Source organism: Periophthalmus magnuspinnatus, chromosome 21 (genome assembly GCF_009829125.3).
Source record: "Periophthalmus magnuspinnatus isolate fPerMag1 chromosome 21, fPerMag1.2.pri, whole genome shotgun sequence".
NCBI lineage: Eukaryota > Metazoa > Chordata > Actinopteri > Gobiiformes > Gobiidae > Periophthalmus > Periophthalmus magnuspinnatus.
Window position 1 is genome coordinate 29,725,870 of NC_047146.1, and position 24,409 is coordinate 29,750,278.

The 24,409-nt window shown below is 37.2% G+C and overlaps 2 protein-coding genes across 2 annotated transcripts in view; one reads left to right on the plus strand and one right to left on the minus strand.

Moving 5' to 3' along the window:
• Window positions 1–948: 948 nt before the first annotated feature.
• hspbap1 (hspb associated protein 1) lies at window positions 949–20,757 on the minus strand. Its single transcript, XM_033986524.2, has 8 exons — window positions 20,643–20,757; window positions 19,381–19,579; window positions 13,347–13,531; window positions 10,653–10,789; window positions 8,396–8,567; window positions 4,914–4,997; window positions 4,669–4,779; window positions 949–3,043 (listed from the first exon to the last, which is right to left on the minus strand). Exons 2-8 carry the CDS (start codon window positions 19,574–19,576, stop codon window positions 2,534–2,536), a joined length of 1,395 nt encoding a protein of 464 aa, XP_033842415.1. The 5' UTR covers window positions 19,577–19,579; window positions 20,643–20,757; the 3' UTR covers window positions 949–2,533.
• Window positions 20,758–20,857: 100 nt separating this feature from the next.
• Window positions 20,858–24,409, plus strand: part of slc49a4 (solute carrier family 49 member 4) — an 88,008-nt gene continuing 84,456 nt past the window's right edge. Inside the window, exon 1 of the mRNA XM_033987569.2 lies at window positions 20,858–21,296. Within this exon, the coding sequence (XP_033843460.1) occupies window positions 20,999–21,296 (298 nt within the window). The 5' untranslated portion in view covers window positions 20,858–20,998. The remainder of the gene's footprint in view (window positions 21,297–24,409) is intronic.

The window sequence follows — 24,409 nt, forward strand, 5'->3', positions numbered from 1 at the left end:
GATTTGAACTTCTTCTTTTGCTATCTTGCATTTACTCAAGTGCATGTGTTATTATTACTAAACAATAGCTTGAATTTATGATAAACAGTACATTTTTAACAATAAATGATAATATTAATAATAAATGCAAGAAAGATACATTCAATGATACACTGTTGAAGATTCTAAGCAAAGCAACTTTGTAACTTTTCCACCAGAAAAGTTACATACTGCACCTTTAACTTACTACTTTATGTGCACCCACTATTTTATGTAGCCAATGTTTATGCTCCATTCCTCATTACTCTCCTGTAGATCTGTACACTCAAAATAGCAGATATATTCATCCTAATCTAACCCATTTCCTGTCTATCACTGTCACATAACACCCAGCTTTCTACAGCCAATGATGATAATTTCAGTTACTAAAAGACATTTCGTCATTACCCTCTTTACAAATGCCCCAATCCGGACGAATAACCCTGAATCATGTACCTTATTAGCATCCAAAACAGATGTGAGTGCCTTGTTTATGTTGTACGGGACAAAGATAACACAATTAGGATGTGAGAGGGAGACAGAAGGAGCCCGAGCAACTCAATGAGGACACTTAAACCATCACGATAAATTGTGGTCAGAAAACACAGGACAAAAATACAGATTGACAAGAAAACCCGATTTGACAGGTTTTCATGTTTTTCTAATTATTCCTTTGTTTGGAGGGATAGTACCTGTGGTAAATATGGTTTATCATAATTTTACATCAGCTAAGTGTCAGTTTTTGCGAGAAAAAAGTTGAGAAGTACAAAAATACTGAAAGTAGCAGTGAATTCTAAAATCCAAAATGTAGACAATTAACGCATATTTTCCAGATTATACCATCATTTAACAAAATAAAGGTGTTGGCATTTATTTGTATTAGTCTAATCATAACTATTGTGCAATTTAGACAACACCAAGTTAACTTTTGGTTCAAGTTAATTTTATTGTTGCTAGGTAACGAACGTATGGCATGTCTACTCAGTGCGCTAAGCTAAAGGTGCACTATAACTTATAACACCTGCTTGTCACCATGGAGATGATATTGCAAAAGTTTCACCTTGAATTAAGTAGTATTTATCTTGGTTTGTGAAATAATAACACATGTAAATGAATAAACACAAGATTGCTAAGTTTAATGCCATACTATGGAACATTCCAGGTAAAGCAATATGGTTACAGTTACAGTTGCATTCTTACACCTTTTCACTTAGCATAAGCTTGAGGGAGCAGCTGTGGCCTGAAATCATAGGTTAGAACAGGAACAGGATGACAATAAGAAGGATGGATAAGGAAATTGGATAAGCCGGATGGAGCAAAGGTGGTTTGGTAGAGAGAAATGTGGGGATGGCTGATGGATGCTAAGAGGTTAAAATGATATAAATGAATGTAAAATGCTGTTTAAATAAGATTGAATTTATTGGCCTGGCTAAATGAATGCTAGTTGTATAATAATAATTTAATTTGGTTGTTTTGTTGCTTTTGACTGTACTTCAGATTTTTTTTTCTATTTCAGAAATTAAAGCCACAGTATGTACATTTTTTTTTACCAAAATAAACTACAATAAAAAATGTTTTTGGAATTTGGTTGCTTTTATTGCAGTGAAACACTGCATTGTTTCTCTGTGTGGGCTTGTATTGCCACTATAGACTGTATAAAGAGGTGGACTAAGTGTGATGTCAACCACAGCGGCTCCAGTCAAATGAAGCTCAGTGAGGCTCGTGGAAACGGAGCGAATTTGGAGTCAGGCTCCATATTTGGAATTACGACTGTGAGTACCATAGCGACCAAAGAGCCAATCTGGAGCGAAGCTCTGGAAGGTATCGCCCCTTCCCGCTCTTAGCAACACCCTTACCAACGTTACTTTTACCTTTTCACAGTTTAAAGGGGCAATGGAGTTTAACCAGTTATGTGGCGTCTAATTTCAGTAACACAATTGTTTTAGTACAGAAACATAATGAAATCTAGAATTGTAATGTTTTCACTACTTTGTGGTTTGTAACATTTAAAAAATATAAATTGGAAATTAAATTATGAGCCTTGTGCAGTATGGGAAAAATCCATGCAAATTTTACTTTTGAAACCAAAGAGGTGGGTCAGTGTTATCTCATATCTAGAATACACACTTCAATACTTTATATCTGAGTCTGGTCACCAGTGAATCTCCCCGAGTTCAGATGGGCGTGATTGACAGGTGGATTAGCCAATCAGAAACATGCACAGTCCATCCATATCAAAACAAATATGGCTGATTAGGAAGAAAAAAGAAAGGAGAAAAACAGAAAGGGGACTGAAAAACATCACAGATTTCTGCAGAATGATAGATGACTAGATGCTCCTGTGCTTCACATGCAGCACTGAAATAAATAAATATGATTGCATGATCATGTTTGGTTCTGGCTTGAGATGCGACGGGGGACGTGGGGACCAGACTGATATCAATCTATATAAAAAATACAAAACAATACCATTCTGGATTAACCAGGAAAGGATGAGTGCCTTCCATTCCATTCTCTAGTCCAGTGCAGTCCTCCTGTCTCCTGCGTGTCTCTGTATTAGCAACTCTGTCACGCGTTTGATGACCTCCGGATGGACCAGACAGTCCAGTAAATCATTAGTGCTCACGCTAACCCACTTTACATCTTCATTTTCCTCCTCTCTGTCTCTTTCCAATCCTGCTTTCTCTGCTCCCAAATCCACAACAGATCCTCCCTGCTCTGCTCCCTTGGGTTTCCCCATCTCCTCTTCTGTTTTCCGACACATTTTTGCGCATTTCCGGGCACATTCACAAGCCTTTATGGTAGTAGACGTTGAGTCAAAAGGCAGTTGACAATGCACGGGTACTAGATGTGGTCCAAAGGGAGGAGAGAGAGGTGAAGAAGGGGTTAAAATATGTCCGGTGTAGTTGCGTTTTGTAGACAGATGGGGAAGACATTTGGAAGAGAAGGAGGGGTGTTTTTGAGTGACAGATCTCAAAGCAAGGTTCAAATACTGCATGTTTTCACTGTGGGACGATACTCCAGCCTGGAAAAGAAAAGGGAAAATTAACTCTTTTGAAAAGTTAAAATTAAAAGTAAGGCAAAAAAAACAGGTCAATCAAGCTTAATTGTACTTATTGTGTTATTTGACCTCATTTCACTGAAATTTGTTTTAAAAATAGATTAAATACAGTGTCATAATTATACCTTCCAAGTTATCTTCTGACCAACTGGAGATCTCAACACCTACTTTCGGAACCACTGGGTTGAAAGCTTTTTTTTTTTTTTTAAATCATACTATTTAATAATGGGAATTCATTAATTAAAAGTCAAACTGAGTACAAGTACTTGGGGACAGTCATTGATTTTTATTTTATTTTTTTATTTGCATCAATCTGCAAAAAAGTGTAACAAAAATTGTTGTTTTGAAGGAAAATTAACTATTTTATTGTCAGTAATTGCTACGCCAATAGCACAAAAATTGTATCCCTCCACCAATACCATCACCCCCTGCTACCTCCTCCACCCTCTCAAAATGCCTCTGCCATAAAATCCTGGATAACCACCAACTCAACTTAACTGAGACAAATCTGAAACCATCATCATCTGACCCAAATCTCTCCTCCCTTCAGCACAAAATTTCACTCTCACCATAGACGGCCACACAGTCATTCCTCAGCAGATCAGAAACTGTGGAGTCATCTTCGACCCCAACCTCTCCTTCAGACCCAACACCCACCACATCACCAATGCTTTGTTCTACCTCCGTAACATTGCCTGCCTTCAATCTTCCATCTTGCACTTCTGCTGGTGAAATTCTCATCAACGGCTTCACCACCTCCAGACTCGACTATTGCATTAGTTTCCTCTACGGACTTCCCTCCACTGACCTTCAAAAACTTCAATATGTTTAGAACTTTGTCACCCGCCTCCTCACCCATACCTGCTCAAGAAACCTTATCAGCCCTGTACTGCATCAACTTCAAGGTCCTCCTTATCATCCACAAAGCCCTCCATAACCAACCTCCTCACCCCTATAGTCAAAATAAAGCACCGGACCTTTGGGGACCAAGCCTTCATAATCACTGCCCCAAACCTCTGGAACTCCCTCCCCCTCCACCTCAGAAACTCGGATATATTAAACACCTTCAAAAAACAGCTCAAACCTCACTTTTTCCTCATAGCCCATAACTCCTCACAAATGATTGCTTCCTACTACTTTTTTTCTTTGTCCTGTCCTTGTTTTGTCTTAAACTTATTGTGAAGCATCTTTGAGTTACAGTGAAAAGCACTAAATAAAAAAACATGTATTATTATTATTACTATTATTATTAGTAATTATTTTACTAGAGTTTGTCTGTTGGTTCGGTGCTCTCTCTGGGTCCAGTAGAAATTGTATGGCTGGTTTGGTCAAAGGGGCAGGTAAAACTATGAATGCTCTTTTATAGCTCAGGTCAGTGGGCATGCAATGTGGTTGCATTTTCTTTAGTAATATTTACATAATTTTTAAAGCAACATACTTCTGCATCTTGAAGCATGAGTTTAAACTGTGATCTAGTTTATATTTATTGTGTTGTATGTGTACTGTATGTCTGTTGACACTGCTGCAAATAATTTCCCTTTGGATCAATAATAAAGTTGAAAGTTAATCTGCTAAATGTAAGATCATACCTCAGTGGGGTTGAGCCAGTCGTCCATGTTGTCTTCACTGGGGGAAGTTTTAAAGGCACAGACCACAGCTTTAGTCACAGCTTCACTGATTCTCGCCTCATTGTCTACATCCTGTAACCATAGAGAGCTAAAGGAATGCTAAAAGTGCACACTGTTTAATACAGTTACTGATATTGGGCCCAAAACTCTTTTATAAAAGAAATGTTTGGTGTGGTTATATTTGTATAAAATAAAATACAAATTACCAGTTCTATCCAGGAGTTGACACTGACAGTAACAGGATCCACTGACTCCACATAATGCCACCAATGTCTGGGGACAAACAGCACCTGTCACAATAAATAAACACATGAATGAATGAATGAATAAATTAATAAATAAATATGAATCTAGCTGCACATTAGTTTTGTCTAGCGTCAAAAAGTCTCCAAAACTGCAACACAAAGTTATTTATTTATTAATGCATTCACAATAATTTTAAACTCAATTTTGATTAGGAAGGAAAGGTTTGATGCTTGATACACTTTACTGATTCCATTTCACAATGATAACAAACACATTTATCAGACAATAGAATGTAACAGTCAACACAAAGTAATAGACTTGTGGTCTTATACTAGCTTTAGCTAAAATCAAAGCAGTTCTAAAATTATTCGTAAAAGGTCCAGTATGAATACTTGTTCAAATGAGTATCAAGTTTCTATACGAAGATTCTGGGTTTTGATTACTTTGACAACACTCTTATCCAATGATAGACCATCGCCGTAGCAATTGACAATTCAAAATAAAATATTATATCTTTTGAATGGTCAACCATCCTGAAGATGGCACCATATAACAGGAAGCTGAAAGCCATGTATACATATCACCACAAATTTAATCAGATCTGCAAATGTAGAAGAGACTTAGCACTTCTCTCTTCTGTCACTAGATGGCAGCACAACACTATATCTCTCCTTTAATGTGAGTTTATTGAGACAGACGTGGATTATTGATCCTTGTGCTTCAGACCTGCCCTGATTTATTCCTGTCTGCACTTTGACGAGAGAGGGACACTGATTTGTCCTTTTTATTCACAGGATAACATGACTTTGAGGGAACTCTGCTGCATTATAATAAAACCAACCACTATAGAAAAAGTATAGGGCCATGAGTAAAGTACAGAGAGCCGTGAATGAGTGCTGAAGGAGGTAAGGGGAAATGAAGAAGAGAGCTATACAGAAATTATTCTTGTGCTTTGAATTTGACAGCAACCACTAAAGAAATGTAAAAGGAGGGCTGGATGAATTCTTGATTGATCACGATTTAAGAAATAATTACACAAAACAATAACATAACAAACGTATATTTCCAAATACCAAACTCCAAACAGAATACTGACAGATTGGCTGTACACCTCTTTATTAAGGGTGCATTTAAATCCAGTTTAGTCCAGTTTTGACCTATTCTAGTCTTAGCTTAGTTCTGATATAGTCCAGGATTAATTCCTAATTTAAAGTGATAGCAGTGTTGGAACTTTCTAGAGGTGGCATGTCACCTGTATGATTCCATGGAAACAAAGTTAAAACTATACTTATGAACATTCTCTATGGAAATTTATGCCATACTGTGGAAGATTATAGTCAAAGGAACAACATTTCTGTGGAAACAACAAAGAGGAGTCAGGTTTGTGGAGATCCAAGCCTGCTCACAGTGTCAGTGTTTTTCAGTGCAATAAAAACATTCATGATGAAAAAAAAAAAATGATTTCAATTTTATTCTATTTGTTGGCAAATAGCTGTGGCTTTAATCCTAACTTTAACCCTTGTTTTTTGACTACTCCATGTAGAACAACAATTTTGATGTTATATGACACCCAAAACTTTTACCAAACTTCTCATTTCTAATCACTAGTGATCTGCTTGGGTCTTTTAATGGCAGATCTACAGCCAAACCTCTGTCAGTAAAAGTATGTGATTTGGAGTGGAGTTCAGACTTCAGAAATTTGACTATTTTTGCAAGTCAAGCCTGGAAATCAATACTGATACCCATTTCATTTGTTTCTAAGACAGAATCATGATGGACCAATATGATGGATGAGGATGTTTTGTGATAAATGTGTATGTAATATTTCCCAGTTCTATCTACAAAACACGCGGTATTCAATAACAACGTATTTTACCCAGATCTGTAGTCTACCCCAATGTGTCCACTTTTAACATCTTTAGCTGAATGTTTATTCTCGTTTTTAAGTTTTATTTGAGATTCTTGGTGCACTGTGGTGTTCTTCAGGAGCTGGAGCGGTGACAAAGTAATTAGCCATCTGTCTGTGGCCAGTATCTGCTGCTGAGGCCTGCTGCCTACAGAACATAGGGCCTATCAGGACCACTACATCCTCCTGTCAGAGAGAAGGAGGGAGAGGAGAGAGGGGGAGGAGAGGGGGGGATGAGAGAAGAGGGAGAGACAGTGGGAGGAAGAGAGAGGTGGAAAGAATAATTGGGAAAGAGAAAGGGAAAGACAGTGAGATGGGAAGGAGGGGGTGAGATAGATAGGACAGAGGGTGGGAGAGGTAGAAGAAATAAGAGGCAAAGATAGAGGCTGATGGGGAAGGAGAGAGATGGGAAGGAGGGAGTGAGAGAAATAGATAAGAGAGGGAGAAAGGGAGGGAGGGAGAGAGAGAGAGAGGCAAGGTCAAAAACAAGGGAAAGGGAGGGATGGGGGAGACAGAAAGAGAGAGAGGGTGTGTCAGGTAGTGTAAAAAAGTAAGGAAAGGGGAGAGAGAAAGGTTGATAGGGAGACAGTGAAACAGAAAGAGAAGGAATGGAGAGGGGGGAGACAATACAGACAGAGAAGACAGAGAAGGAAAGATTCGGCAGAGACCGAAGAGAAAGGGAAAAGAAAAGGACAATAAAAATGCTTTATAATTGGATGCAGGCAGCACACAGTGGTTTCATTTTGACCCTAATAGCTGCTTTTACTATAAATCTGTACTGGAGAGAAACAATGTTTACTTTATTACATCAACTTTTGTTTTAACCGTGCTTTAATATTACAACTCACACACTAAACGTGGATGCATAGACTGTATTTATAAATGGACACATCTAGCCACCGGACTCCAATTTACTTTCTATGTTGCTCCTCTCTCTGTAAATGATGCTGTCAGACTAGTCATTTTGGTCTTAAAATGTGCATATTAATGAGCTTTACATGATCCTGGCTCGCCCTAGTGTTAGAAACAGGTTTGATTGACATCATTGCCAAGTGCCTGATCCCTGCTAAACCAGAGATGTAGGTGGAAAGAGGCGTTACCTTCAACAATCTCACTCCAGATTGGCTCTTTGTTTGCTTTGATACTCGTAGTCGGAATTCCAAATATGGAACTCGGCTCCAAATTCGCCCTATAACTGCTAGTCTCGATGAGCTTTGTTTGACTGGAGCTGAATGCTAGGGGACATCACACTCCCTTAGTCCACTTTTTTATAGAGTCTATGGATGCAGAGTCTTGCCCAACAACACACCAACAATATGCAAGTAAAAGAAGCTTACGCATGTGCACTGTATTAAGTTAAAATCAAGAAAAGCAGTTGAAATGTTGTCCCCAATTTTGTATTAAAAACGTAGCTACCAGCTACATGTTTATAAAAACATACATCTGTCTCTAAATTACTTAAACAAATTACTCCAACAAATGACTTTTACATCTAACATGAGTAATTTTCATCAAAGCTGAAAGTTTACCCCTCACCTGTCCGGGTAGCAGAGTGACACAGTGCGCCCGGGCCCCTTGGAAGTCCTTAAACCGGTTGAGATCCGGATTGAGGACTTTCACTCGGCTGAAGACGCTGGACTCTTCATATGGGATCCTGGTCGGGTACAGCTTACATGTGTCCTCTGGCGGAAAGAGGTGCCAACGTTTCCTGAAAGAAAAGAGAACTCACTACAAGGCTACAGGCAGCTTTCCCTGAGGTTGCGCCTCATTGGTCTGTTATTAAAGTTCATATCTTGACCTATGGACATAGTGGCCAAATAAAACACCAGGATCATGTACTGTGGATTAATACTAACATTTTAAGAGCAAAATGACAAGCCTGACAGCAGCAGTTACAAAGAGAGGGGTGATAGGTTTTCAATATAAAATGAATTGGAGCCAGAGGCAGATGCGCACCTATGCTCACTTCCTATTTGGACTGCAGTGGCTAGAAGGTTAGCTATGTCCATTTATATATACAGTCTATGCTTCACACACATTGCCTACTTTGAATGCAGTGTATGTGTGAGTATAAATATAATGATCTGTTTTAGTGTTTAGTTCAGAGCTGACACCTTTTGTTGTTCTTGCAACTGTTCATGTGTTGTTGTTAATATAACTGCTTTTGTATGTGATACTTGGTTGCTATGCCAACAAGTTGATGCGGAGGTTCTATTGTCCGTTACTGGTGAGTTAAGTCTGGTTCTGCTGAAACTGCTATTCAAACTGCTATTGTTGTGCATTTGTTTTGGCATAGATTAAAGCCTTCAGTAGCTCTTGTGTTCAGGAAATAAATAACAACAAAACTGCCAGAAAGCTACATTATTAATTAACTGGGCCAATCAACATGAAAAAAAAAAAAAAACTGGCACAAAGTTCAACGTTTATCTCTGTCGGCAAACTTGAACTGTCACACTTGTTAAAACTATACCTTAATTAGCCTTGAATAAACTATGAAGAAACACTTAATTCATAATGAAGCACAAATGTATTAGTAGTTTATTAAGACTCAGACCGACTTTAGTGACTATTATATTAAATCCTTTTTTTAAACTTCACCCGACAAACATCTGATGCTCTTTCTATGAAGGGCATTATTATCTCTATCCTCCCAAGTCACACATCAATGACTAGAAAAACAAAATATCACATTTCAATTTATGTTTGAAAACAGCAGGTATTTTATTATCAGTCAAACCAAATATAAATGCTATTCTTTTTTTTTTTTTTTTGCTGATAAAAACCTAAAGGGCAAATTGCAAATCAGAAACTGTGAAGTATCTGTTTGTCTATGGCCCCATTGTGGAGACCGCAATTTTGAAAACATATTTTATTGTCTAAAACCTGAAAGTGCAACCATTTGTTCCCCTTTTAGATCAATACAAAAGCATCAGGAGGCATTTTCAGCGATTGTAGTGAAAGTGCAGAGGAGACCTTTTTAAAATGACCCCAGTGTGGTCAGCTTTGGTCAGAATTTGTCTTGTTTTGCTGTGGTTAAAATTAGTGCAGCTCATAAAAATGCTATTTAAAAGACCAAGGAACACAACACAAGACATGGGTAAGTGTCAGGTGACATCACAACATTCAATGGGCCATTATTAATTAATACAGATGGGGGCAGCTAAAATGAACATAGTTAAAATGCACATTTCTTGGGTCACTGAGTCACTAATAGAAATGATCAGGTTAAACACTTGTGAATTTACCTTGCACCAAGTAGTGCAATGTAATCAATAGACTTTTTGCACAATACCGCAACCTCACTGTCAGCGTCGCTACTTCCTCTCCAATTTTATCTCTATGAGGTTTTTGCCAAGTCACACTAAAATGAATAAATATTTAAAGATAAGGCAGTGGACGGGGAGCTGTGGGTGGTTGTCACTGTGGATGTTATAAACAACATAAATAAAATTAATACTTCACCAGAGGACACTTCTATTTTTAGAAAGAAATCTTTGTGTCTCAATGCTAATGCTAACTTTGAGGGATAATAAATATTAAAACAACACCACAAACTGAAATATTCTTCCAATTGTGACTGTTTGTAGCTTTGAGAGCTAGCTAGCGTACTGCTGTGCATAGAGCACATTCTAAACAATTACAGGTGCATTAACATTTGAGAGAAGACTAAAATATGAACTGCAAAACTAATGCATTAGTTTTGTTTGTAGAGGTCACACACACACACAATTTCTAATATATATATATTTATATATATATATATATATATACTCTTAATAGCATTCTCTCTCACCGTCCTTGCACTTGCAGTACCAGGTTGCACCCGTAGGAGTCCAGATGACAGGGAGTGTTGGCTGCTTCTGTCCCAATCCACAAAGTGCTCTCTCTGCCCCCGCGGTCCTCAAAACCAAAATCACACCACTTCACATCCTACAGAGAAAAAAAAACAAACATAAATGAATAAAACTTATGATAAAATGGAAATACAGTATAATATTGATACGTATTAAATATTAGTGAAATCACAATTAATTGTGGTTACCATACATATAAATATCTTATCTTCTGAGTCATTCTGTTACCTGAGGTAAATGTTCACTATAACTTTTCTGGTGGTGCATACCACAAGCTTGTTTCCATGGAGAAGATATTGCTTTGCCTGGATTGTTCCACAGTATGGCATTAAACTTATTTACCTTATATTTAATTAATTACAAGTGTTTACATTGCTCAAAAATATCTTCACAGACATAAAAGTTAACAGATCTGTAACTTGGCGTAGATAAGTTTAATGCCATACTGTGGAACATTAAAGGCAAAGCAATAACATCTCCATGGAGACAAGTAGGTGCAGTGCCCTCAACCACAAAAGTTACATAGTGCACCTTTAAAATTATATATAAGCATATTATTTTAGAGACAAATGCATAATTAAGAAGTTAATTCTGGTTTAGAGCTGGTTTAGTGTTGCAGTGGTTTCTGACTTGCAGTGGTGAGTATCTGACAGGGTCGCTTTAGTTTAGTCCTGGTTTAGACCACCTGACATAGTCCTGATATAGACCTCTTTTTTTTAGACCAGGTTTAGCCCTGGTTTAGTTCTAGATTAGACTTGATTCAGACCTGGTTTAGTTCTGAGTTAGACCTGATGTGGAGAGTAAATGCTGACCATTAGAGATGGCTTATTGATTGGTCAACTTTATATTTTTTATATTTTCTTAAACAAATCATTCTGAAAGTCAACCTGTAAATATTGTAACATTCTGATGTAAGGAAACAAGCCAAATTACTTCAGGTTGTTTATTTTCTGAACACAGGGGCTACTGTAGGTTGTAACCCACGCCAGAACAAGAGCAAAATAACAGCAGTCTCAACTCACTAGAGCCAGTCTCCAAAACAGACCAGTAACTGAGGAATAGGACCTTAACAGCAACCAAGTGTCACATTCAGAAGCAGTTACTTTAACAACAACACATAACAGTTACAAGAATAACAAAAGTTGTCAACTCTGAAATAAACACAAAATATCAGATCATTACAATATATATAAATTTATTTACAACATTCAAACTATGTAGTATACCCAATTTCTTAGAGAAGAAACTTTATTTATAGATAAAACAACTGTCAGTCATAATCATAAACCAATAATGCATTTTCAGAGCTATCTCAAATAATTTACTCATTAGCATTTTAGCCTCTAGCTGAAAATTAAAATAGACAATCTTAGCTTCGGGACGCAATCCATACAACACAATTTATGCCTTTAAAATGTCTTTTTCCTCAAAGGCATGGATGTCAGCAGCTTGTAATTACAGGTGGACAGCCAATAGAATTTATCATCGAGGTAAAAATGAAATAAATATCTTGGCGAGGATTGCTTTTTTAAGCCAATGCCGGTCACGAAAAGCAGCTAATAATAAATCGCTGTGGGCTAAAGCTTAACATTTTAATTGGAAATGTCAAAACAGGCTAAAAAATGGGAATAATAATGAAAGAATATATTGGCTCTGAGTTTTGTGTTTAATATGTGAGGAGGTGATAAGACACAGTTTCCGTAAATATGACTGTTTAATTACAGGAAGCAATGTACCGGGTTATTTATGATTTGTTGGTGTTAAAAACTTTGTAACTATGTGTAAATTGGGAGAAGTTATAAGGCAGCACAACACACAACTAGCGGTTTTCCACCTTCAAGGCACTCAAAGAGCAAGGAAGGTTAAGTGTCTTGCCCAAGGACACATTGGCAGCTATCATTTGTGGGAGCTGGAATCGCAATGCCAATCTGTGAGTCAGCGGATGTCACCACTCTGTCATCATTCTACTCTAGGGCAGCTGAGGCTACAGAAGAAACTTACCACCAACAAGATGTGTAATACACACAACATTTGCAGAAAATTTTGTGTAAGAAAGAAACTCAATTAATAGAAATTCTTTCACTGATTATGGCAAGAAAGATAATAACGAAGTCTTACCCTCACACTAGAACTATGGCAAAACTATTTTTGATGGAGAAAATAACTGCATATCTTCATTTGAAATTAGTAGTGCTGTAGTCGAAAAGGCAAGGCTCTCAAAACTATTGCAGATCTCTAAGTATCTGACCCAAACTGCACTCACAAGACTAAACCTGGATGGGACAAAAATAACTATTGCAGAAAAAAGGACCAGGAAATAATCTATTTATATAAAGACAGATTCAACTTGTTGATCATGAGTTTAATCTGCCATTGTACATGTAAATACCTCAAAATACCAAATCTTCAGCTAGCTCACTCACTTCTTCTTTCTGCTGTTATCTCATATAAATCCTTGCAATACTAATACTAATACTAATAATACTAATTTTGGTTGACTAAAACATCATGGAACCTTTTGTTATTTTTGATATGGATATGGATTGGAAAATAAAAACTCCTAATTACAAACAGTCAATAAACAACCATTTTATAGTATCTATTTTTTACTGTATCAAAATGTTTGCTCTTACCTCAAACTTGGAAGGCTGGTCTTCAAACACCTCTGCAATGTACTTGTAGTCTGCATAGGCCCAGTACTCCGTTTTCGGAAAGTCACGGAATACACCAACTTCTTCTCCTTCCTTTCCCTCTGCCCACCTCAAAAACTGCCCCAGCGTCACATTCACAAATGAACACTGCGTCTCAAACAAAGGATCTACAAAATATAATAAAATCTACAATAAACAATGCAAAAAATGAGTGAAAATCATATTCAAATTATTCAGTGTATGCAGAAAGTGGCTGAAGTAGCATTACAGTGAGCCTACACCAATATATCACTAAGGAAGCATGAAATTTGGTTCAAGTTGCTTTTATATGAGAAAAATAAATCATTGTGGTAGTGATTTTTTTTTGTTTTGTTTCAGTAAACAAAGTATTGTATTACGGTTGAGTGCTGACATTTATAATCTATGCGTTTTTCCTTTATGTTGTGCCTTTCTTGACAACGGCTGTAGTAGAAATAGATGATCCAGGAATGCAATTAGCTTCCCATTTACTTCTCTCTATTGTAGAGATACAATATGTAACTTTTCTGGTAAAGGGCCTGCCACCTTCTTGTCTGTGTTGGAGATATTATTTCTTTCTCTAAAACATTCCACAGTATGACTTTATTAACTTATTTATCTCCATGAAAACAAGCAGATAAAGTTACCCAACCTTGTTTTTCAATGTAGTTTTAAGCAATAAAATCTAAAAAAAATTTAATAAATACAGGATTTATACATTTATTGTCATACTGCGAAAAATTCCAGGCAAAGCAATAACATGGAGACAGCAGGTGACGCTACCGGGCCCAAGTTACAGATCAGATACCTGCTATACAGTGGCTTGCAAAAGTATTCATCCCCCCGGAACTTTTTCACATATTGTCACGTCACAACCACAAATTTAAATACATTTTCTTAGCATTTTATGTGAATGAGAAACACAAAATGATACACAAGTGTGAAGTGGAAGAACATACTTTACAAGATTTCCAATTTTTTTCTAAATAAAAAAAATTAAAAGAGCAAAAGTATTCATACCACCATTCATACCATATATCACCTTTTTCTTGAATGCAACCAATTGCTTTTAGAAGTTGTCTGATGATTTTGGAAAGATTGAATGTTGACATAATGACTAAAAAAAGTCAAAAGAGTCCACCTGTGTGTAATCTTGTCTCAGTACAACTGCAGCTGTGCTGTGAAGGCCACAGAAGTTTGTTAAGAGAGTGTTGGGGAGCAAACCACAAAAAGAAGTCAAAGGAGCACAACAGGTCAGAGAAAAAGTTGAACATCTCAAGGAGCACTGCTCAATCCATCATCCGGAAAAGGAAAGAGTATGTCACAACTGCAAACCTACCCAGACATGGCCGTCCACCAAAACTTACAGAATGAACAAGAAGAGCACTCATGCAGATGCAGCCAGGAGGCCCATGGTGACTCTGGAAGAGCTGCTGAGATCCACAGCTCAGGTGGGGGAATCTGTTCACAGGACAACTATTAGTTGTGCTCTACACAAATCTGTTCTTTATGGAAGAGTGGCAAGAAGTAAGCCATTGTTGAAAACCATCCATGAAAAGTCTTCTTTACAGTTCGCTAAAAGTCATTTGGAGGATACAGCAAACATGTGGCAAAAGATGCTCTGGTCTGATGAGACCAATATCGAACTTTTTGGCCTAAAAACAAAACGCTACATGTGGAGGAAAACTAACACTGCACATCTAAAGACACCATCCCCCCAGTCAAACACCGTGGTGGCAGCATCATGCTGTCGGGGTGCTTTTATTCAGCTTTTATTCATGGTCTCATCCAGATGAGACCATGGTTTCATTTGATGTGACCTCTCTTTTCACATGTATCCCCACATCAGTAGTGGTGGAGGCAGCGAAGAGGAGGCTACTGCAGGATACTAGGCTAAAGAAGACAATTAAACTGACACCGGACCAAATCTGCAAACTGCTGGAAATTTGTCTTAATACCACATATTTCCAGTTTAGAGGAAACCTCTACAGGCAAATCCATGGCTGTGCCATGGGCTCACCTGTCTCTCCTATCATGGCTAATTTATACATGGAACAATTTGAACAAGAGGCTTTGACCTCATTTCCAGGTACTCCACCCACACATTGGTTTTCATATGTAGATGACAACTGGACCAAAATTAAAATTCAGGATCTGGAGCCTTTTACTGCACATATTAATGCTGTGGATCCAAACATCAAGTTCACACGGGAAGAAGCCAAGGAGAACAAACTTAGATTGTGCAGTAACAATAGGGGAGGACAGGCGACTCCAGGTAGAAGTTTACAGGAAGCCGACACATACGGACCAATACCTGCTGTTGGATTCACACCATCCACTGCAGCACAAACTCAGAGTGATCCGGACACTACAACACAGAGCTTAAGTGGTGCCTACAAACACAGAGGGAAAAGTAAAGGAGAAGCAACATGTGGAGAAAGCCCTCTCTGCTTGTGGATATCCAAAATGGGCCTTCAATAGATCTAAGAGAGCTAAAAAACAGGACAACAGGGAATCTGAACCTAGAAGGAAAGGTGTAACCATTCCTTACACTGTGGGTGTGTCTGAAAAACTTCAGAGAATTTTCAGACAGTATGAGATTCCTGTCTTTTTCAAACCCACAAACACTTTAAGGCAAAAATTGGTTCACCCTAAGGACAAAACCCCTGAGCGATAAACAAAGTAATGTAGTCTACTCCATTCAGTGTAGTGAAGAGTGCAGTGAGTGTTATATTGGAGAAACTAAACAGCTGCTCCATAAGAGGATGTACCAACACCGGCGGGAGAGTTCCTCTGGACCCCAGTCCGCCGTGCATCTCCATCTCAAAGCCACTAACCACTCCTTTGAACACAGTGAAGTTCAGATCTTAGCCAGAGAAAATAAATGGTTTGAGAGAGGAGTTAAAGAAGCAATTTTTGTTAGGAAAGAGAATCCTTCCTTAAACAGAAATGAGGGCCTGAGACATAATCTCTCCCTCATCTACAACTCCATCCTCAGATTCAGAACAATGAGAACAATAGCAGGATCGTTAAGGGCTGAATAGGGTAGTCTCAGCTGAAAGTGGAAACAATAGCTGTTTACAGTTTCAGTGGGTTTAGCCCCCCTCCCCTCAGATAAATATAAGGCAATGGCCACCAGTATTCTGACCAGAACTGAAGGCATGAGCAGCGAAATGTCTTCACTCCAACAACGATCTGTCCAGTTGACAGATTTGAAGTTTGTCATTTGCTATGGATCAGACCTGGACGACTGAGGGTCTACACAGACTTGGAAGAAAACCCGTTGGAGTCTGCAAAAGACTTGAGACTCGGGCGGAGGTCCACCTTCAAGCAGGACAACGATCCTAAACATAAAGCCAAAGTGACAATGGAATGGTTTAAAGCAAAACATATTCATGTGTTAGAATGGCCCAGTCAAAGTCCAATCCAAAATCCAATTGAGAATCTGTGGAAAGATCTGAAAACTGCACTTCACTAATGGTCTCCATCAAATCTGACAGAGCTTGAACCGTTTTGCCAGGAAGAATGCGCAAAAATTTCAGTCTGTATTTGCGCAAAGCTGGTGGAGACATACCCCAAAATACTTTTGCACTTTTTAAATCTGGAAATGATGTATAATTTTCTTTCTACTTCAAGAATACTTTTGCAAGCCACTGATATATATATATATATACACAGTTTTGTAACTGTTTTGTAATTGTAACTGTTTTAGGTCAGTTACAATTACCTAAAGTATTTCTGTTTGCTTTTTTTGCTTTATTTCATTTTAAGTATTTTTGACAAGTTTTTTCATTACTTTCTTCAAAGTCAGAAATTTACATGCAGCAAGATTACTATGCCTTTAAATAACTTAGAAAGACCCTATTGAAAATTTACGAGCAGACCTGAAAAGGCATGCGCGAGCAAAGCGGCCTGCAAACTTGGCTTAGTTACACCAGTTCTGTCTGGATGAATGGGCCAAAATTCCTGCCAACTCTTGTGAGAAGCTTGTAGAAGGATATCCAAAATGTTTGGTCCCATTGCCTTTAAACTGTATGACTTAGGACAAATACTAATTAAATGTATGTAAACTTCTGATTTTGAAGAAAGTAATGAAAAACTGTCTAAAGGTTTAGTCTGATTTCATGTCAGCATATGTGTCTTTTTACATTGTGTATGTAAATTTCTGGCTTCAACTGTATACACAAATCATTATCAAAATCGCTACATTTGAAACTTTATTAGTTCTCATTGAATATGCAAAATATTTTTACTCTTTAAGTACATTTTTAAACAGGTATTTTAATACTTTTACTTAAGTAGATTTTTTCATGTGATACTTTTACTTAAGTAACTAAATTGAGTACTTCTTCAACCACTGGAGACAAGCCGGTTGCAGATTCCTCTACCAGAAAAGTTACCGAGTGAACCTTTAATAGCAAGCAGAAGGTACATAAAACTTCCAAAATATATTAGGTTTTTATGTCGAGAGGTGACATTTGAAAGTGATCATTATGGGAGGTAATTGTCCCCTAAGGTTTGAGTAACTACAATCTAATGGCTGCGTTCAAACATGGCAGAAAGATGTATTGCACTCTATAAAAATGCAAAACTGCCTTCAATACAAAATTCATCTTTATTTCTGAACAAAAAAGAAGCATAAAAGTTGTGTTATAGAAGATTGCAGAAAGGTAAGATACCATTTTCTGAAATAGACAAATTTGTTTAAAAGCCCTATATTACACAAAATAGACTCTTGTGAGCTTTAAGCCATGTTAAAATGTTCTTACCTCATCAAAAACATGCATAGTGTTGTGTTTTGCTTCATTCACACATGTGTAATCCTTTCTCCTGTCTCCATCTCCAAAGCTAAAAATGCTCTGTTCCACCTGGTCATGTCATGAAGTTTTCAAATTAACAGCTACCTTTTACCTTTTGTTTAGTGGAGATTGGAAATTTCAGAGCTGAACTTATCCAAATGATTCAAGTGAAGGTGTATGAAGTTTAAAAACACAGTGGAGCACTTCCTGTATTACCACATGACATCACAAGGTGGAACAGAGAGTTTTCTGTCTGAGAGAAGAACTCAACCTAAATATGCAGGATTTGTGATTTAAACATGCGAATGAAACAAAACACAATGCTCTTATGGCTTTTAATGAGGGAACAATATTGTAATCGTAAGATTAGAAAGTATTATGGGCCCTTTAATAAGAAGTAACTGTATGATTTTGATATTAGTTTTACATTAGATTGGTAGGGGCAATGGGTCTAAAAATACAACTTATTCTAAATATTTCTGTGTTTTATAATGCTATTCAATTTGGAATGCATGTACTTACCAATCTATATTAAAGGCGCTCTAGGAATAAGTATGCAACTTAATGTTTAAAATTAAATAGACATAAACATAGGAAGCTTAAAATAACTTTTCTTATATTTTTAGCCTATTTAAAGGTGCACTGTGCAACTTTCCTGGAGGAGGGCCGCTGCCTTATTGTCTTCATAGTGATTGTTTTTCCAAGAATATTCCACAGTAACGCATTAAACTTTTCTATTTCCATAGACAAGCATGTGGCACTAGTAAGCCAAGTCTCAAGCTGCAACTGTTTAATACAAGAAAAAGTAGTAACATCTCAATAGTATTGGTAATATTTATTTATTATTAACTACAGTGATACATGTCCATGTCCATGCTTGTTTTGTTTACACCTACAAAAACAAAGATGTTAAACGTGTTTAGTACCATCACCTGCAGTGGAGATTTTAAAGGGATTTAAACGCAATAGCCCCAAAAATGACAATGAATGAGTTGTAATATAGTCTGTTGTTGCCTGTTGGTTCCTTGTTACACATGTCGAGCATTTGTCAATGACCATAATTATGTAAAAATATAATTAATCTGCGTATTATCGTCTGTAGTTTCTTCTGCAATATATCACACTTCAAATTTTGTGACATATGGCACACTAGCAGAGATATGTTTTGAGCTCAGAACATTAAAACATTTAATGCTTACCGTTCGTCTCCTCTTTCTTGCCCAGTCTGAACCTGATCAGTTTCTCCTTTAGACATTGTGAGAGATGCTGTGCCGTCCACTGGAGCACAGGCCAGTCTTTGGTCATGTTTAAAAACACGGCCGGTTGCTGCAGCTGGTGAATGAGTCTGTGTGCCTCATCTGGACTGAAGGGCTTCACAGCAGAGGAGCATGCCATTATCTGACAGAGAGTAAAACATCATACAGAGGCTGTTGTCAATTAAAAACATTTCCTGACGATTAGTTGACTAAAATGAGGGTGTGGTAAAAGCTCTCAAAACTATTATGTATCTCTGTCTATCTGACCCAAACTGTATTCACAACACTACACCTGCATGGGAGTAGCAACTATTTATGCAGAAAAATGTACTAGGAAACAATGTATTTATATAAAGATGAATTAGCTTTTTACAAATAAATATAAAAAATATAAAATCTTCACCTAACTCACTCACTAACTTCTCTTTTCAGCTAATGCCCCAGGGTATTATAGCAATTAAATGAATTGTCAACTAATACGCTATTTGGTCAACTAAGACACAAGCAACAGCCCTACTTTATATAATAGCAATATTTTTACTATCCATGGGAAGCAAGTAGCAAGTATTTTGATCTTTTGGACTGCAAAATGTTCTCATTCTGAAAGACAGTTAAAATCAGTTAATTAGTTTGATGTAATTGTATGACATTATTGTCCCTGTGACTAGGGACCCAAGAGCCGAACCCAAAAAGTGAAGATTCAGAAAGTTTAGTATGTATGTTTTTAGTTTCTTTATGTGTCATGATATCACTACTGCTTTCTCCTGTGACATAGTTTTAACAGTAAGTAGTAAGCAGCAAAACGCATCCATACATACAGTGAATTCTTTAGTATTTTGTTCACTCAAATTTAAATCAGTATTATTAAAAGTTAAGCCTTTGAATTTCACCCACTTGTATCTCTAATTGTAGGGGTTTTACTTGCTTAGAGGCTGTTGTAACCTTACAAGACTCTTAGTGTGATGTTTATTCAGTGCGTTATTAGCTTATAGTAGCCTAATTGGTGAATGTTGCTTGATCTCTAGCCCTTATGACTTTTTTTTAATCTAAAAGTGGACGTAAAAATCAATCAATTATAAAGTCAAGTGCTATACTTTATATGTGATCAAACAGTGCGTTATCTAAGCAAACTATACATCTAGTTTCGTAACTAAATTCTCAGAAATGCAGTTGTAGGGTCCTTCTTGTAAGAAGAGGGTACTCACCTTTCACTACACGTGCTAGTGGCGTTTTCACGGAAGTAAACAAACCTCACATGACACTACGAAATTTCAAATTCCGCCTGTGTAACATTACCCTGCAAACAATTCCATTTTGGCTCAACATCAGCGCCGATTCTCAATTCCATTAAATGCGGCGTCTGATCCAAAATGGCGGCTAATCATGTCCGGTTTCTTTATTCTGCTCTACTTCCTGTCAGGCATGCGCAGTGAGGTCAGATGACATGATACTGGTCTGTTTTGTTTTTGGTCGGCTGTCTTCCGTCGGGTTATACGATTTTCTTCGGCTGTGACACGGACAATCGGCATTACAAGAAGGGACGACGTTAAAAAACACGACTATGGGTGCCGTTTCGAGCACCGAGGCCGAAAGGGAACCGCTTTTAGTCCCATCTTTAGCCGAGGCGAACGCACCGCCAGTCGTCCATGGCAGAGTATACAGGCGAAGATGGCTGGTTTTGGCATTGTTTTCTCTGTTAGGACTAATGCAAGGGATGGTATGGAACTTTTGGGGACCTATTCAAAACTCAGCTGTGCACGCTTATGGCTTCACCAAGTCGGATATCGCAGGTTTGGTGCTTTGGGGCCCAGTAGGATACGTGCCATGGCTTCTTTTTGTGTGGCTGATGGATAAAAAGGGTGAGATGCTCAGTACACATTGTTCTGGCTGTGTTGTTTTGCTATTGATTTTTACGTGTTATTGCATAATACAATATGTTATCTGGTTAAAATGCAATGAATCATGAGGTTTTCAGAAATATCTATGTTTATAGACTAATAGTTGAGTGGCTTATCTGAACTGTCTCCTATTGATGTGTTACATATATTGTATATTTAAGTGTGTCATCTATCCTGATGTTTTGACATGGATTTCTTTACAATCTCTAGTGAATTTTCTGTAGCTAAAAATCTTAAATTGGCTATACTTCATATAATCCCATTCGTATTTTCTTCTAGTTAGTTTCACTCTTCTATAATGACAACTATAGTTAGTCTACAAGTAATATTGTAGTTTTATGTTTTTAAAACGAGTTTTGCCAATGTGTCCTACTGCGCTTTAATCATCATAAGAGTATAAGTGGTAGCAGCCTAATAAGTAGTAGCATCTATAGTAGCAGTAGTGATAGTAGCAGTGTGCTTTTGTCTCATTGTAAAACATTTAAATGTGCCAATTATTGTCACACATAAACATGCGTGCATTGAATGTTCCATAGTATGGCATTAAACTTGCCTACATGCAGGTGTCACCATCAGGCCAAGTTTGGTAACAGTTGTTATCGATATTAAAAAAGTCATATTCATTGGACAGAAATGGACCATTCTGAATAGTTTTAGAATGATCTTGAGCTGTATCAGAACAAGAATAAGACCACATAGACTAGTATACGCCCATGGGGTATTATGATACATACCTAAACAACTGAGGGATAAGATACAAAGCCGCATTGTAATATATGAGAAAGTACTATGATTTAATGTGGAAAATCTATTGTCTAAGAATTATTGTTATTATTATTATCATTATCACAGTGGTATCACCATGGTATTGGAATCGAAATAGAGTTTCAGTATGTCTACAATCTAGTATCTAGAATCTTGACCCAAGGTAAAATTTATTTGCAGATTTCATCATACAAATGTCCATTAATGGCACACTCTGTAACTTTTCTGATGGGAGTTACGCTGGTCCAAAGAGATGCTATTACTGTAACTGGAATGTTTTAAAGTATGGAATTAAACTATGTTGAGCTATTAAGCTATGTTTCATTCAATCACAGTATTGCTCAAACATATCTTGTCCTGGTGGCATCACCTGTCTTCATAGAGATAGAAAAGTATTAATGCCATACTATACTATAGTACTTACAAATCACATTAGAACATAGTGCGACCTTGTTTTCAAATCTGACATTGACTGCTACCAACATACTGCTTTTTAAAAGTATAACTATTGTGTTTTGTTTACAATCTTGTAGCAAAGAGTATAGCATAGTTTGGTGTTTTAATTAACAAAAGCATAAATGCTACCATGTTGTAACAACCAATTTCCACCTTCAATACACTAAAACAGTTTACATCAAGGAACCATTCACCCATTCACACAAACATTCATACACCAGTATATGTAGGCACTAGGCATCAGGTGGGTTAAGCGCCTTGCCCAAGGACACGACAGACATCTCATGTCAATGTGCATACTGCTCTTGTGTCCTATGGCAGGACACTTCCCCCATGTTGCCATATTGATCTAGTAGTGACAGTAACTTGAGCAACTAACATTTGGGAGAACTTACTGGGAGCACAAACTATCATAAGCATTATATTGATGTCCATATAGGGCAACTTGACCTAACATTGCAATTTGATCTATTATAGTAGCATTATTGTAAGATGTTTTATTGCAGTATCAAATGTCACAGTAATGCATAGTAAATGATATTTGAAAGAAAATCAACAATGGATTATAGCATGTGCAGTATTTATTTTAAGTTTAAGCTGAGATCCTATAGATACATTTTTGTCCTTTATTTTGAAATGGTTAATAATGCATGCCTATTGGTCACATTTTGATATTGCACTTTTCCACCTTCAAGGCACTCAAAGCAATTTTACATCAAAGAACTCACACACCAGTGAGCACAGACACTGGAGGTGAAATGGGTTGAGTGTCTTGCCAAAGGACACGACAACAGTATTCATATGGGAGCTGGAATCACCTGTGAGTCAGTGGAGCTGACCACTCTCCCACTGAAGTTCATGTCGAGAGTGGGATTCGAAACACCAATCCTGGTATGAGTGGATAAAGACTCACTGAGCTACTGTTGCCCCCAGAGCTGGTCAATTACTCAATTTAGTTTTTTAAATCAAATTGAGATTCAGTTTTCTGATTGTCAGTGATCAGCTTGGAGCTTTTAATACAGACGTCTACAGCCAATAAGCCTGTCACCATAACACTTTTAAATGTGTTATATTGCTGAAGTATATATAAACGTTTAAACAATAATATTGAAACCAAACCATAAAGCAACATTATCCCCCAAAAACTATTCTAAAAGTACAACATAGTAAAAAAACAACAAATAAAAATAGTATCTATAATGAGATATAGAAGTTCGTAATTCAACCCTTCGCAGCTCAAACCTCATTGTAGTACAGAAAAATGACCAAAATATTAACACTAGTACATAAAAAAGTACCCACGATAAATATTGAAAAATTATTGTTCCATCTATCATGTATTGAACAATAAGTTGATATTGTAATTGTCATGTCAGTTTTAATAAGATATAATCAAATCAAATTGAAAAACATAATTGACCAATATTAGTAACCCAATTGTATATTTTGTAATATTGCTCAGCCCTAAGATGCAGCTTAATGACCCAACTTCAAGGAATCGACCTGACATTTCCTGTGGGGATTTACACTTCTTAGAAACGCGGAAACTAAACAACCAAAGTCACACACACAGACTGTATTATAAGATGATCAGATGATGGAATGTAATATAGTGAAGTTATGACACACTGAAGAACTGCTGAGGCCACAGAATAACTCGCGCACCAGTGATCCATGACTGCAAAATGTCAAAGTCCTTGTAGTGAAACCTGCTTCAAATATGGGTCAGTCTGTAAAATACTGTCACTACCAAGCTTCATCCAAGCATGCTAATTAAGCAAATCAGTTGGAATAAAGTTGTTTGATTAAAAAAAATAAAAAAACAACAACAATTAAAGGAGCTGTATTTTAGC

Bases quoted from the DNA above. Each gene is read 5' to 3' on its own strand.
- hspbap1 (XM_033986524.2), bottom strand. From the start codon at position 19,576: ATGGCATGCTCCTCTGCTGTGAAGCCCTTCAGTCCAGATGAGGCACAC. The intron at 13,532-19,380 runs GTAAGCATTAAA...TATATTTTGTAG, and splicing joins CAAGAAAGAGGAGACGAACG to ATCCTTTGTTTGAGACGCAG. The intron at 4,780-4,913 runs GTAATTTGTATT...CTATGGTTACAG, and splicing joins TCAACTCCTGGATAGAACTG to GATGTAGACAATGAGGCGAG.